Source organism: Corvus kubaryi, unplaced genomic scaffold, assembly GCF_017639235.1.
Source record: "Corvus kubaryi isolate FWS band 111438036 unplaced genomic scaffold, C.kubaryi_AGA036_p1.0 37292, whole genome shotgun sequence".
Taxonomy (NCBI): domain Eukaryota; kingdom Metazoa; phylum Chordata; class Aves; order Passeriformes; family Corvidae; genus Corvus; species Corvus kubaryi.
Genome location: NW_024581091.1, coordinates 322,422 through 336,070, shown reverse-complemented (window position 1 = coordinate 336,070; position 13,649 = coordinate 322,422). Strand labels below are relative to the sequence as shown.

Genomic DNA, 13,649 nt, shown 5'->3' with positions numbered 1-13,649 from the left:
TCAGAGGTCACAGCCAAGATTTATGCCAATGAGCCCCCTGCAATTTACACACACTGTAGTTGTATAGGATGAAAAGAAACCCTTTCATGTTGGTGCATATTAACAAGAAAGCTTGCCTTAGGAGAGGCTTTTTGATTGAGATTCTTCCTTATTTTAATACAGCCAGTTGGGATAGCCAGCTTTACCAAAAGAAAACATCTAATCTTTAAGCCGGAGAAGTAAACTAGCTAACTAACTAAGTAAAGCCCCTAGCAAATCTATTTATTTTACAAAACCATCTTTTTGCGAAGAAAGGTAAATGCTCTAGGAAAACACAAGCATGTGTGCACTGAAATATTCAGGGAAACTGAATTCGCCTTCTGTGGGAGATGACAGTAACTCAATTATTGAAATCTTTGCTAAGTTATCTTGAGCCTGGCTTTTTTTTGGTTGGGTTTTTTTTGTGGTTTTTTTTTGGTTTTGGTTTTGGTTTTTTTTTTTTCTGTTTGAGTTTTTAATCCCTCAAGCTGCCAAAGCCAAAAATAAAGCTGAGCTATTATTTTTGACAGGAGTGGTGGGAAGGACTCCAGAAGGCTCGTGCACAAATCCACGGGAGGGAGAGCAGCCGAGGGTGCTGTGTGATGTGCATGCTCCCTCTTACCTGCTGCAGGTAAAACCAGCAGCCTTAGTGTTCCATTGCTCTTCCAAGGACAATCTGCTGCAGATTTTTCTGTCTCCCTACAGAAAGCAATGGAAGATAAAATATCATAATATGGAGTGAAGGTGAGACTGTAACTCCAACAGCTACAACAGCTCTAGCACTGCCTCTGTGTTGTGATTTCACCCCTTGTCTTTATTTAGCAAGAGACTCTAACAGCCTAAGGAGCTTCCCTAAAAATGAGTGTGGCTTCATTAACCTCAGGGAAGCCCTGAGTGGAAGGGCTGCAGTACACCAAATGAGGCTGAAGGGAAAAGCTAGCAGTGCAAGTGGTGCAGGTACTTGAATTGAAAATGAGCTGTTAGAAAAGAAACACTCCTAAGTACTTTGGTTATTAAAATTGCTTGTAGGAGCAGGCAGAGAAAAGCAGGATACAAAGATGGATCAGGATGTGCCAACTTGATTACAAAAGGGTTTCAGAGTTGGGCACCTCTGCTGCTTTGGGCTCAGTGCAGTCTGAGGGTGTTCCTTTCATTTATGCTGGCTGCGCTCAGAAAGATCCTCCTCCCTTTTCCTCCTTCCTCTTCCCTAGTTTGCCTGGTCCATGGATTTTAAAATGTTTTGGGCGTGAAAATGAGTATCATTTGCATGGTGTCATAATGACCGGAGTGGTTTGGGATTAGGAGGCAGGAGAGCAAGGCGCCACAATGAAAACAGGGCTCACATTCTAAGTTCCAGTGTAACACTTAAAATAATTAAAATGTTTATTTGAAAGTCAAAACAGCCTCAGTCATAAATAACTATCCATTCCTCAATTGATTGTGTCGAGTCCCAACCGAGAGCCCTGGGAATAAGGTTTATTTGCTCCCTGTTGGGATTAATCCATAAATGTAGTCTCCACATGGAACTCATCAGGTCTTTGCTTCCTCTTCATTAGTCTCCCTGGAACTGGAGGGTACCCTGAATAAGATGAAAATTAGGATAATATATTTTCAGAGAGAAAAGGTCTGGCGATCTCTAATTTGTGTTTCAGGACCATAATGCTGTGGAAAATTTCCCAAATTATGTTGTCCGAGAAACCGGCGCTTGTTATCCTTGCTGCATTTGAAGTTTGAATGCAGCAATTACATCTTCTTTTTCTTAAAGCCTCCAAAGCTAATTGCAGTCTTAAACCAGCTAGATTGACTCCCGGGCTTCCTTCCATCCACGGCAGAACTTAAAATTCCTTTCTCTGGACAGATCATTTGCTCTTCTAGCCCAAGGGCTCTGAAATGTCACAGTACGGCCCATTTCTTATTAAAGAGATCATTTCTCTGTCACCCACCCAATTCTTCCCTCCATCCCCCTTGTTCTGAGCCCCGGCTCCAATTAGAAGGCAACCACAGAAATGTATTTTCTCATCCCCTGAGACCTTTGGAATAATTTTTCCTCATGTTTGATGCGAGGAGTTATTTTAATCCAGGCTCCAACCAGAAATGGCACAGATTTTTGTTTTTCCTCATAATTTCTGTTTCAAAGTGTCTAACAATTACATTGAGCATTTAAAAGCTATGTTTGCCCAAAACGAGTAAAGGAGCTTTCCTGTCGCCAAGGAACGCTTAAATCCTCACCCTGATGCAAAACTGGTTTTATTACGTGTTTTCAAAAAGGATTTTTAAGTGCATGCTTAGGAAACATTTTTGTCCAGGCAGTTTTGCAGCAGGTCAGGCTGCAATTTTTACCACTTCAAAACCACCTCCTTAAAGTACCACTTGTTAGGATTTAAGGGAACTTTGAGAAAGCTGATTAGTAACCATTGAGAGGGTTCTAAAGGCCTCCAGAAGTTTTTGCTGTTCTGCTCTTGGGCTTTAGGCTCAAGTCCTGTGTTTCCCCAGGAAAGCTGCGTGCCTGGTTATTTCCCCCTCCCAGCTGTCACTCAACGCCACAGCTGTCACACAACACAACTTACAAAGTGGCATCTGTGTAAAGGATGCTGATGTGGTTTAAAGCTCTGTGGTGCATTTTAAGCTGATTTTATGATGCGAGTCATTGTCCCCAGTGGTGGGTCTCAAAAGACTCTCTACCTTCTGAGTACTAATGTACAGTTTATTGCACTTTTCTCTATGGTTCCAGCACTTCGGTGTTGCTGCCGTTGTAAATCATTATTTTATTACTCTGTGTCCTTGCTGTTTATTCAATTCTTTGGAAAAATGTACTTGAAGAAAAATCCCTTGCTTGCTGACATTCATAGATCACTGTTATGGACCTGGCAGTTTCCCGGTGAGTTAAATCCTCCCGATCCAAGGAAGCCAAGTGCTGTACTTCCACACTAATTTGAGCTTCCCTGCTAAGCCCCTGCAGCTCTTTGTGAGAGTGGCAGCTTGTGTGGCTCACAAAGCCACGGGGCCCTCCTGCCTGCAGTAAAGACCCAACAAGAGCTGGGCTTAAAATCTGATTTGGGACTCTGGGCTGCATCACAGAGAAGTGGAGCACATCCATGAGCTCCCTTGGGTGCTCCTAGTGCCATGTTATTTTTTGTAAAGGGAAATACCCCAGTGTTTGCTTGCTTTAGTTTGTCTTCACAGCAAATCGTGCTTATGAGCATTTATTTACAGGCTGCGAGGTGGCAGCTGAGCACAGGCCTTGTCCAATGTGCTTCTGCATGCTCTTGAAGCAGTTTCCAGGTCCCAGTTCCCAGGACTACTGTCCACAGTGGGTTCGAGGCAGGTGTATATGTGCTTGGTAGTCACTCGAGTGGGCTCCCTGAAAAATGAAATTTTTGAGAAATCAGTTACACAAAGAAATGGAGTCCAGGCCAGATGGCAGGGATGCTTCATCCCAACCTGGGAGGTACTCCTGGGGCAGCCACACACTCCTTCCCACAGGGCTGGGTAATCAGATAAATCATTTAGCAGATGTCAGTGCAGTTAACAGAGCAAGCAACACTGGCATAGGTGTGTTAGTGTGACTATGCTTTTCTTTTCCCTGATGGATACCCAGCAACTGGATCAGCTTGTCTAGACCTGGCAGGGAGCAGAGGACTCTGCTTTCTGCCTGTTGTCCCCAGGTTCAGAGGTCTGTCCCTGCCAGGGAGAGGGGACCTTTGTGAACTAGGATGTGGACTTGGACCTTGTGCCATGAGCAAATCCTGTTGTTGTGCCCTTTTTTTTTAGACTCACCTTTGTCAGTGACAGGTAGTTCAGCCCCATCTCCTGCGTGGACTTTGGACCATGCTGTAGCTTTGTCCCCAGCCCTGTCTCTGGCCCAATCTCCTTTTGCTCCTGATGGGAGCCCCTAAATGGGCCCTGTGCCTGGTGCATCCACAGGGATGTGATCCCAGCACTCAGCTGTGCTCAGCTGGCTCAAACCCTGCAGAGGGTGGCCCTGGTGGCTTTTATTTGGGCCTAAAAAGATGGGGAACACTTTCTAGGTTTTCCTTCTGCCTTCATCCATGGCTCTGCCTCTGGCTGATCCCTTATTTGCTCTCCAGATTCCCTTATGTGCTTGTGTGCCTTCCCTCGGTCTCCCTTTTACGGCTACTTTTTAAATTTCTCCTTTCTGTGACATTTGTCTGCGGAGTCAGCCAGAGCCCCACTGAGTAGCTCCTGCCTCCAGGCTCTTTGCTGATGAATCCCATCTTTTGCCCTGCTCCACCTGCCCTTCCAAGGCAGCCTCTCTGATCCTCTCTGCTTTCGCATGAGTGCATCTCTTTTGCCCTCTGCTTTTCAGTCTGGCAGCTTGCTCCTGCTCGGTGCTGTTTGAGAGCACAGCCTTATCTGCCACCAGCTCCGGGATCCAGCGATCCCAGAGCCACAGGAAAAAGGGAAAAAACTGCCTGGAAGTGTAGCAGCTAAACTGTGAGTGGTTTCCAGTCAGCAGAGCAAACTGTGCCGGCGTGTGTGTTCCACTTCCTCCTTCACAGCCGTAGTGTTTCCCCAATTTTAGATATGTTTTCACTGAGGCCGTTACTGGCTGTATTGCTTCAAACTGCAGGAACAGTTTTCTAAGTGAAACCATCATCACATTGGTGGGGAGAAAATAAACAAACCCGAAATATTTATTTTGTGCTTAGTTTTTGAAAGCTGTCCAAGTGTTCTGGCAGGTGCTGAGCCAGATACCTGTCATGGAAATGCTGGGGGTTTCCTGCATCACCACGGGCAATGCCCTAAGCACCTGGAGGGCTTGCAGTGGGACATACACGGAGAACATTCACACACGGGATGGCATCCCAGGGTAAAAGAGAGAGTCTCCATGGACTGGGAAATGCACGCAGCATCCCCCACTCTGCCATTCAGTCCAGGCTAACTGCGTGCGACAGCCTCCCAGGGTGAGAGCCTCCCAGGTGCAAAGGGCTTCAGCACAGTCCCGACAGTCACTTCCCTGCTTGGGATGTCACGGCTCCATTGATGAGCCCGTCCTGCCTCCCTGGCACCTCGGAGATGTTCCCCTCACACACTGCCACCAGGACCCTGCAGTGATTTCACACACTCCTCTAATAAAGTCCTCCGAGGCTGTCATGTATTTTCATGTATTTCCCCTATTATTTCCCCCTGCTTGAGCCTTTCAGATAATTGATGATACTTTAGTTAATCATTTTCCCCCTCCTTTGTTTGCCAGGTACCTCAGCCTTGAAGGGATCCTTTTCATTTGGACCCCGTGTCTTCTCCTAAGTAATTGATCACCGGGCACCCGGGGACACCCAATTCACAGCCGAGTGGGATCAGCCCTCATGAATAATCAAAGCGCCGTGGCCGTGCTGCTGCAGGAGTGCGAGCGAGCTCTGGACACGCTCCTGGCGGCAGAGGCCGGCACGGGCGAGGGAGAGGAGCGGGAATACCGGCGGTGCCAAGGTGAGCTCTCCCCAGGAGCGGCGGCAGGACTCCAGCCCTCAGCCAGCCCTCAGCCCTGCCCTATTTTTCTTCTCCGGGCAGATGAGTGTCAAGAGATGCCTGGATTTCGAGGCCATGAATGGGATGCGGGCTACAGGCAGGCAGGGAAAGAAGTCCACTTTGTTGCAGTGAATTGCTGTCAGTTCTAATTTTAGGCTTCAGTAAACATGAGGCTGTAAGGAACAGTTTAGTTTGGGAAGAACAATGCCCAAAAGTTTGCTGATGCACATAAATTTCAGTTATTAAAAAAAAAGAGAGAGAGAAAGGAAAAAAAAGGATGCAACTTCTGAATAAGGGCACATATTTCCTCTCCTTTCATAGGAACTGGGGGAGGGTCCTCTCTGTTTGTCAGCTTCTCCTCATATATTAAAGACCTCATTGCCTGAATCTTTATCTTGTAAAATGTGTGTGACCTCTGTAAGTGGTGTCCAAGGGGAAAAAAAAAAAAAACAACAAACCTTCCAATATCCCTCTTGAAAGGAAAACCCATGCTGGCTAAAGGCTGGAATAAATAACCAGGAAAGGAGGCAGTGTATAGCGAGAGCTGTAATAAAAGGATTCCTCATTTGTTTCAATGCTGGCGTTACCTGCTGGAAACCAGCAGCTATTTCGGTATCGCCGTGGCGCTGTGAAGGGAGAATTTATTATTTCTTAATTCCAGAGGAATTAAGGTTTCCCTTTGCGTGACACATCTGCGGCACTGCCCGTTTTCCAGTTTGATGTTAATAATGTTTAGTTTTGCCTTGCTTGAGTGGCTCGGCCGCAACGTTAATGGGATCTTTAAAACCCTTTGTTTGTCCCGGGGCGCGGAGCCGTTGAGAATATGTTTTTCCGACCATCCTTGTTCTTGCTGGGAGGTCAGCTGCCTTTTTCTGAAGCACCTAAGTCTGTTTGCGCTGGAGGGTGGCGTGTAGGTTTCTGTTATGGATACTGGAAGATTTTTCTCCCCTCTCCTTTTGTTTCCAACAAAGGGTACTTTGTTTCCTCGTCACAAATTCTTTTAAGTTTTATTATGGCTCTGCAGAATAGGCTCTTGAACTCCTAATCAGGTAGCGCTTTTCCCCCCCCTCATCCTCCTCCCTCCTTTTCTCCTATTAAATACCACAAAGTATGAGAAATAATCAGTTTAGTTCCAGATAAGGTAAATCAGTGCCCTTATAATCACTCGATTAGACACGGTCCTTCAGGTAAACTGCTTCAGGAAATGGGCGATCAGAGCCTGAAGTGCTGCTCGGGCTTTTCCGAGGGCCGTGTTCCCATCAGCTGAAAGAGAAATACCCAGCAGCGGGGTGGTGACAGCGACATTAATAACTGCTGGGGCTCTCTGCCCGGGGAAGGCAGGGCCCTGCAGGTCGGCGGCTCTCGGCTTCGGGGGGACCCTCCCAGAGCTCTCGGGGTTGCCTTTGTTCCCCCCGGCTTTTTCAGACCTGGTGCAGGAAGGACTGAAAGCCAAATCCATCGAAATGGTGGGGAGAGGGGAGAGGAGGAGCACATCCTTATCTGACTTCAGGGGGCAGAATGGGTGTTGGGTGGGTCTGGATTTCTTCTTTATTTCTTTTTTAGGCTAGAAATCATTCCAGTCCACTTCTGTGCCCATTCAACCTTCTTTAATTAATGAGTTTATCTTGCCAGCGATAAGAACAGCTCTCTGTTACAAGGGTTAAACTCTTGTCCTTGGAGCTGGATCTTCCTTAGGAAAAGACTTAGGAAGTTCAGTCTTTCTACATGGGAGATAAGTCTTTCTGTCCATAGTTTTGTGTTCCTTGTGATGAGATGAATATCCCTGTGATGAGGTAGGATATCTCTGCTCCAGCACTGATTTTCTGGTGACAGGTGTGAGGGTGAGAGCACAACCTCCTCTCCCCATTAGCTCTGGCACTTGGCCACCTTGCCAGCACGGAGGGCTGAGCCCCTTCAGGCACCACTTCAAGAGGATAAGGAAACCGGGCTTCACGTTCAGCCAGGATGTGTAACGGGAAGATTTCCAAACCCCATGTTTCTTTGGGACAGCAACAAGTGAGAAAACGTGGGTTGGAAAAAGCAGTAGCATTGTCAACTTGACTTTTTGGAAGAGCGCCCTAAATATCCAACTTCCTGGTTTTTCCTAAGAAAACCATACTGGTGAATGTGCTGCAATACGAGCATGTAATATCCTTCTGATGAAGTTCATTTTCTACAGTCCCTGCATAAAGGATTGATTAAAAATATGTAGTAATGCATTTATTGTGTTGCCTCGTTAAAGCAATGATGGTCTCTGAGCAGGGGTTTTTCGGGGGATTAATGGCCAGAAGGGGCCAGATCTGCAGCTGATGATCACCATTAACCCCATCTGGTCAATAATCCTTGTTAATCCACTTTTATTGGCCAGAGAGGCTGCCCAGCCGAGTGGTTAGCACGGCACAGCACATCCACATCACCCCTGTTGCAAGGAAAATGAAATGTGGGCTGTGGCTGAACAGAAGGGAGAGATCCAAGCCCAAATCTCTGGCTGTGTGCTCCTAGCAGTTGCATCCTCAGCTGGGTCAGGTTGGAGATCCAACCGAAGCTGATGGCGTGGCTTAGGATGAGTATGGAGAGGGAACAGGGAGGGAGAAACTGCTCAATTTTCATTATTCGTTATAAGCCCTTAGATTTCTGTCTAACTGCTATCTATGGTCCAGGTTTATCTCCCGGGTCAGAAGTGGCTTTCTGGGATGGCTCTGCCACTGTCACCTGAGCAGGAGGGACAGATCTTCTGTGCTGTTGACCCTGCTGTCCTCTCCTCACACAGGGGAACAGGTTTCCTCCCGCCTCTTCTGGAGCAGCTCTTCATGCCCAGGCAGCCACCGACTTCCTGCTAAAAGCCTTTTTAATGGCTGAAGGCTCCCATTTACCTGGAGGGCAGTGCAGCCAAGGGGAACGGATGGCAGGCCAGCTCCCCTTCCCTCCCCACGAGGCTGGTGACAAGGGCTAAGAGCTGGGAGCAACTGGGAGAAGGCCTTTTTGAGAGATTGGTGTCGTGAGTGCTGCGGCTGAACCTCCTGCAATATCCTCACCTGCTCTTTGACCCTTTCAGCTCTGCTTCCTGAGGATGTGAGGAGCCTTCTGGAGGAGGCAAAGGAAATGAAGTGGCCCTTTGTGCCGGAGAGGTGGCAATACAAACAAGACCTTGGCCCAGAAGACAAAATAAACCTGCAAGATATGATCAGCGCCAGGCTCCCTGACTTGCTGGTATGAAGTTCAACACACCTGTGGTGTAAAGTGTCCTGCTGAGGGGCTTGGGGGGTTTTGCAGGGCAATTCTGGTTCTGTTTCCACTAAGGTAGTGCTCCCCTCTTCCCTCAAGGACTGGCATTAGAATAACACTAAAATGCCAAGTGTTCACATCATGTTCTTTAAAAAACCTATGAATTTGACAAGAATGCCGTGCCTTGTTTAATTCCATGCTGCAAGCAGGTCATCAGGATCACTCACTGTAGTAAGAGCTTGCACAATTCATCACCTGCTCTTCTTTTTTCAATAAAATTACATGACAGAATCCCTTTGAGGACCACAGCTGGCTAAAATCTAGGCAGGAAAGGCAAGGATTCAATGTGATTTCTCCTGTGAGCAAAGGATTGTTGGCTGTGTAAGGAGTTGCAGAATCCCAAAGGTCCTTGGGGATCCCACCCCGTAAAGTGATTAAGATTAAAGATTAGAAAGTGGCAAGAAATGTGGATTTCTTTTTTGCTTTTCTGATTTTCCTAGAGACATGTCAGACATGTGCCTAATAGAGGACACCTTTTTTCCATGGTAAATGTAGTATCTGGGCTAAGGGCTATCCCTTTGCCAGGACAGGAATAAAGATGAGGTTTGTGAATTTCGTGGGGTTTTTTATTCCCATGGTGCATGTCTAAAGCCAATACCGTCCCCATTCCTGCCTGTTGTTAATTCCAAGGTGGCCAGGAGATCTCACCTGCCCCAGAGAGCCCTGCCTCAGTGAGGGCAGCAGGTTTCCTTTGGGAACAACTTTGATTCCTTTGAACAGCATGGAGCGACAAGAAGCTCAGCAAAGCGAACTGCGGGGCTGGGAAGTGGGAGCCCCAGCGTCCCCACGTCGCAAGGCTCCTGAATTTCCCCGGGGAGGGCGGGGAGTGGCTGCTCTCGGGTATTTATTTTCTTTCTCCCTTTGGTGTGTGTGGCCTCAGACAGAAATTTATGGCGGAGGTTGACCTCCTTTACAATCCCGGCGCAGCTCTCTAACTTTGGAGCGTTTGTGTGCTCCCTCCCGGGATAAACACCTGCAGCAAACTCCCCGAGAGACCTGGCTAGATGGGAGATTAATGTGGCTGTAATAGTGCAGCAGTGTTTGCGGCATTATGCCCTCTCCCCAGGTAGATGGATCTTTTCTGGGATGATACCAATTATTTATTGCTGAAACATCTGTTGATAACTGCAGCTGCCCTTGTTAAACAAAGCCTATCGTGGGGTCAGAGACTATAGGGACCTAAAATCCTCCTCCATGCTAGTTTTGGACTATTCACCCACTCCCCCTGAAGTCCATTGGTTGCTGTTGTCTCCAATGTTTCATCCTGCGGTGGAAAATACTTTGTAAACGTTGTGCTGCCTTTCCCCATGTGCTTTGAAGTATTATTTCATCTTCATCGGTAATTTATATTCCAGCGCTATTGTACCATGGGAAAAAGGGAAAACCTTTTTTGTTCTCAATTTAATTGTAGATAGACTGACATCTTGACCTGTATTATTAGTATTAGTCAGGAAAAGGGATTTTTTCCCCCTTCATCCATTCCTTCTCCCCCCTCTTTTTTATTTTAAATAAAATTTCAAGGCAGAGCAAAGGCTGCCTCAGTTCTTTGAATAAAAAGCTGGGGGGGAAATGAGGCTGAAGAGAAGTGATTACAGTATGATGAGGAAAGATAAAAGTCTGAGCAACTTTTTTTCTTTCTTTTTTTTTTTTTTTTTGGCATGAGGGACAGAAGGATAATTTAATTCCCTGGAGGACAAAAAAAAATTAAGTCTTTGTCGATATATTGTTCAGGGGGAAAAAAAAAAAAACCCTTTAAAATTTTTTCTCTGTTTATTTTAATTTGCCATGCTTAGAATAAGCTCATAAACCGTAATTCATTACATTTAAAAAGTGCTTTGAGATCCATGAATGAAAGGCACTTCATTACCATAACACACTGGTGGTGTTGCAGGAGGCAGCGCTGGCTACCGGGGCTCTCCGTGAGGATGCCTCGCCCTGGGAGGGGGCTGAAAAGCTCCATGAGACCGGCACAGGGAGTAAGCGGATTAGGCTGTGGCTCCAAGGGTTTGCCTCGGTGTTGCTGCACTTTAAAAAAGTGGGATCCGCGTTGCCGGCGGCTCCGCGCTCCTTCGGCGCATCGGGAAGGCAAAGCCACCTGCACCTGCAGCTTCTTTAAGTGCTTTCCTTCGTCTTTGCTGGGGGATGCTCGGTGCCTCTCTGCATCCCATAGAAGGTGCAGGGCTTGGTTTAGATTTTAGGGGTTTTTTTTCTTTTTCCTGCCGGGATTCACCACCCAAAGGCCACCACAGTTCAACAAGCCCAAGACACCGTTTTCCTCGTTTTCCTAGCAGGTTTCAGCTAGCAATCCAAGCCCATCCTGCAGCTCCCGTGGTGGGAATGTGCATTAAGGCTCGAAGGGTGGTAGCCAACATCTGTATCCAAAGCCAAACTGGGAGACACTGGGATTTTAGTTTTTAACAAGGCAAAGCAAAACCAAAACTGTCACAGCATCCTTGCTGGCAGGGATAAAGAACGAGGGATTATTTTTCCTCTCTAAATACCACGTGCACTGTGGGGTTCGGAATGGGGCTGCAGATCCCAAAGGGAGGCTGCCAGGGGTGCCCTGCCTGCAGATCTTTACTATCCCAAGGGATGGAATTAGCCTAAAGCTCGGTGAGCAGCCAATAGAGGGCAACATGCCCATGTCCACGGAGGCTTTGATCCCACAGAACCTGCTGTGGCTTTAGTTGAAGGACAACTCTGTGCACACACGTAGTTCTCTTGTGGGATGATTCATGCTACGTTAATATTTAAAATCTTTTTTTCTTCTTTTTTTTTTTTTTTTTTTTCCCTGTTTGCAAACCCATAGTGATGATGTGGGGCTTTACTTTATTTTTATCATACCTGTCAGTAATTCCTGCATTCAGTCATGGATCAGGATCTGCTGGGATGGGTGCAATGGGAATACAAAAGGAAAAGCCTCCAAGAGTGCGGCTACTCTGGTCCCTCTGTAGGGAGCTGTGCAGGCTGGCTCTGTGCTCCCTGCTGTGGATGGGGGAGCACGGATCCTGGCCCTGCCAGCACGGGATCTCATGGCATTTGATGGGAATATTGAAAAGAGTGGAAAATAAGGCCCTGCAGCCCTTGGCTGGGCCTTGGCTAATTAGGTGCTGATGGACTGCCATTAAGGAAACCCTTCCAAGGGACATGCCCTAACTGCCGTAGGTGTGTGTGTGGCACTTAAGAGCTGGGAGCCTTTGAAAAAGAACTAAAGCGGGGGCCTGAGGATTTCGTTTTCTCCTCCTTCTAACTGTCGGTGTGGTAACAGGAGAATTAAAGCCCTAAATCGTGGCCCTGGGATCTCGGCTGTTGAGGCTGACCTTTTGCTACCTGCCTCCTAAGAGCTCTTCTTGGGTGATCCCAGTGAAACGGAGAGTGATGTGAGGGATGAATTCAAACCAGGAGGGAATCGCGACACCCCAGCCTCCCGCAGGCTTTGTAAGTGAGACGTGACAGAGATTAGGTGCAGGCAGGACAGCTTTAGCTGTCCAGGGTGACTGCCCTGGTGCTGCAGAGCACTCTGTCTTCTGCTGCCTGTGTGGGAAAACTACAGCAGAATTTATGTGGACCATAAAAAAATCAAAAGAGGAAGCTGGATCCTGGGTTTGTGTAGGACTGTCGCTTTGCTTTGCTCATGAGTAGGATTTACTCCTGTCAGAGGCAGCTTCCTGCAGTATTTGCAGCTTTAAATGTTGTATTCCTGAGATTGTGTTTTCTCGAGTGGATTGATGTGATGACACAGATTTAGGGAAGAGACTCTTGGATTTTTAGGTGTTGATAATGGTCTTGCTACTGCTCCCTCGGAGGGGGGTCCTGTCGCTGGCATTTTGCTATTTTTAAGTATTAAAACATCCCCTTTTAATGTGCCACAATAGTTTATAAGTGGTCTAGAACAAACGAGGGCCACCAAATGATTGTGGCACCTCTCTATCTTTGGTACTGATCAAGAGCAGGAGCTCCTGCAGATGGCTGTGGTCCCCCAAATCCCTGCTACCCTGTTGGATACATGAGGCCCCCCCAGGAACCCACCCTTCAAGCAGCTTCCTGGGCACTCTGAGGAGTTCTCCTTCTGTCCTCATCACAAAATGCTGCTGTTCTATTTTTTTGAGGAAAACAGGAGTTACTCCCACTCCAGGATTTCCTCAGTTGGTGAAGCAAGATCGGGTTGGTTGTAAAAGCTGCCCCGATCTGTGGTGTTTTGAACTGCTCCTAATGGACCTAGTGCTGCTGCCATTAAATTCCCAACTCTCCGTTGCCTGCAGGATGAATAACTTGAGGTAATTAACAGGTTCGGGGGGGATTCTCATCCGCTCTGAGCCAAGAGGGAAGTGTCCAGGAGCTGCTGGTTCCTCAGTCTGCAGCAATTCACTGTGTGACTGTCCCGTGTTTCAGTCTGTACCTCCAGACATGCTTTCTTCTGCCCGTCACCGAGGTGGTGGGAGGCTTAATTCCCTGCTATTTGCGGAGTGGGCTCTGATTGCCAGCTGAAAGGCAGCGATTGATAGAGAAGTCCCGCGCGGTGACAGCAGCTTTGGTCTCTGGGAAAGACGGGCTTTGCTGACGGCGCGTGGGGTAAGAGGGGGAAAGGCTCCAGCCCAATCCATCGGGGCTGTGGCTCTGTGTTTAATCTGACAGGGGGAAAGAAAACCGGGCAATTTGTTAGGGTTCAGTGGAGTGCTAACTAGGAGCAGCTCTTGGGACAGAACTGAAGCACCTGGAAGTACGTGCGTGCCACTGACACTCCTGCCTTGTGCACGGAATTAGAAATTCTTTGCCGGCTGCTCTTAGTTTGGTGGCTTTTAAAAAAGATTTTAAACCTCGGCTGCAGTTACAAATGAAACTAGGACTGAACCAGTCTG

The 13,649-nt window shown here is 47.5% G+C and overlaps 1 protein-coding gene across 7 annotated transcripts in view; it reads left to right on the top strand.

The window, feature by feature from the left end:
- ALPK1 (alpha kinase 1) overlaps window positions 1-13,649 on the top strand; it is a 39,411-nt gene that overhangs the window by 8,123 nt on the left and 17,639 nt on the right. For 5 of the 7 annotated variants that reach the window (XR_006015819.1, XM_042026836.1, XM_042026835.1 and 2 more), the window contains 3 exons: window positions 549-649; window positions 5,234-5,466; window positions 8,561-8,715. Coding sequence is in view for 6 of the 7 variants with exons in the window: in XM_042026836.1 (XP_041882770.1) it covers window positions 5,346-5,466; window positions 8,561-8,715 (276 nt within the window). In the remaining variant the exon portion in view is untranslated. The remainder of the gene's footprint in view (window positions 1-548; window positions 650-5,233; window positions 5,467-8,560; window positions 8,716-13,649) is intronic. The other 2 variants (XM_042026833.1, XM_042026838.1) reach the window with 1 other exon arrangement.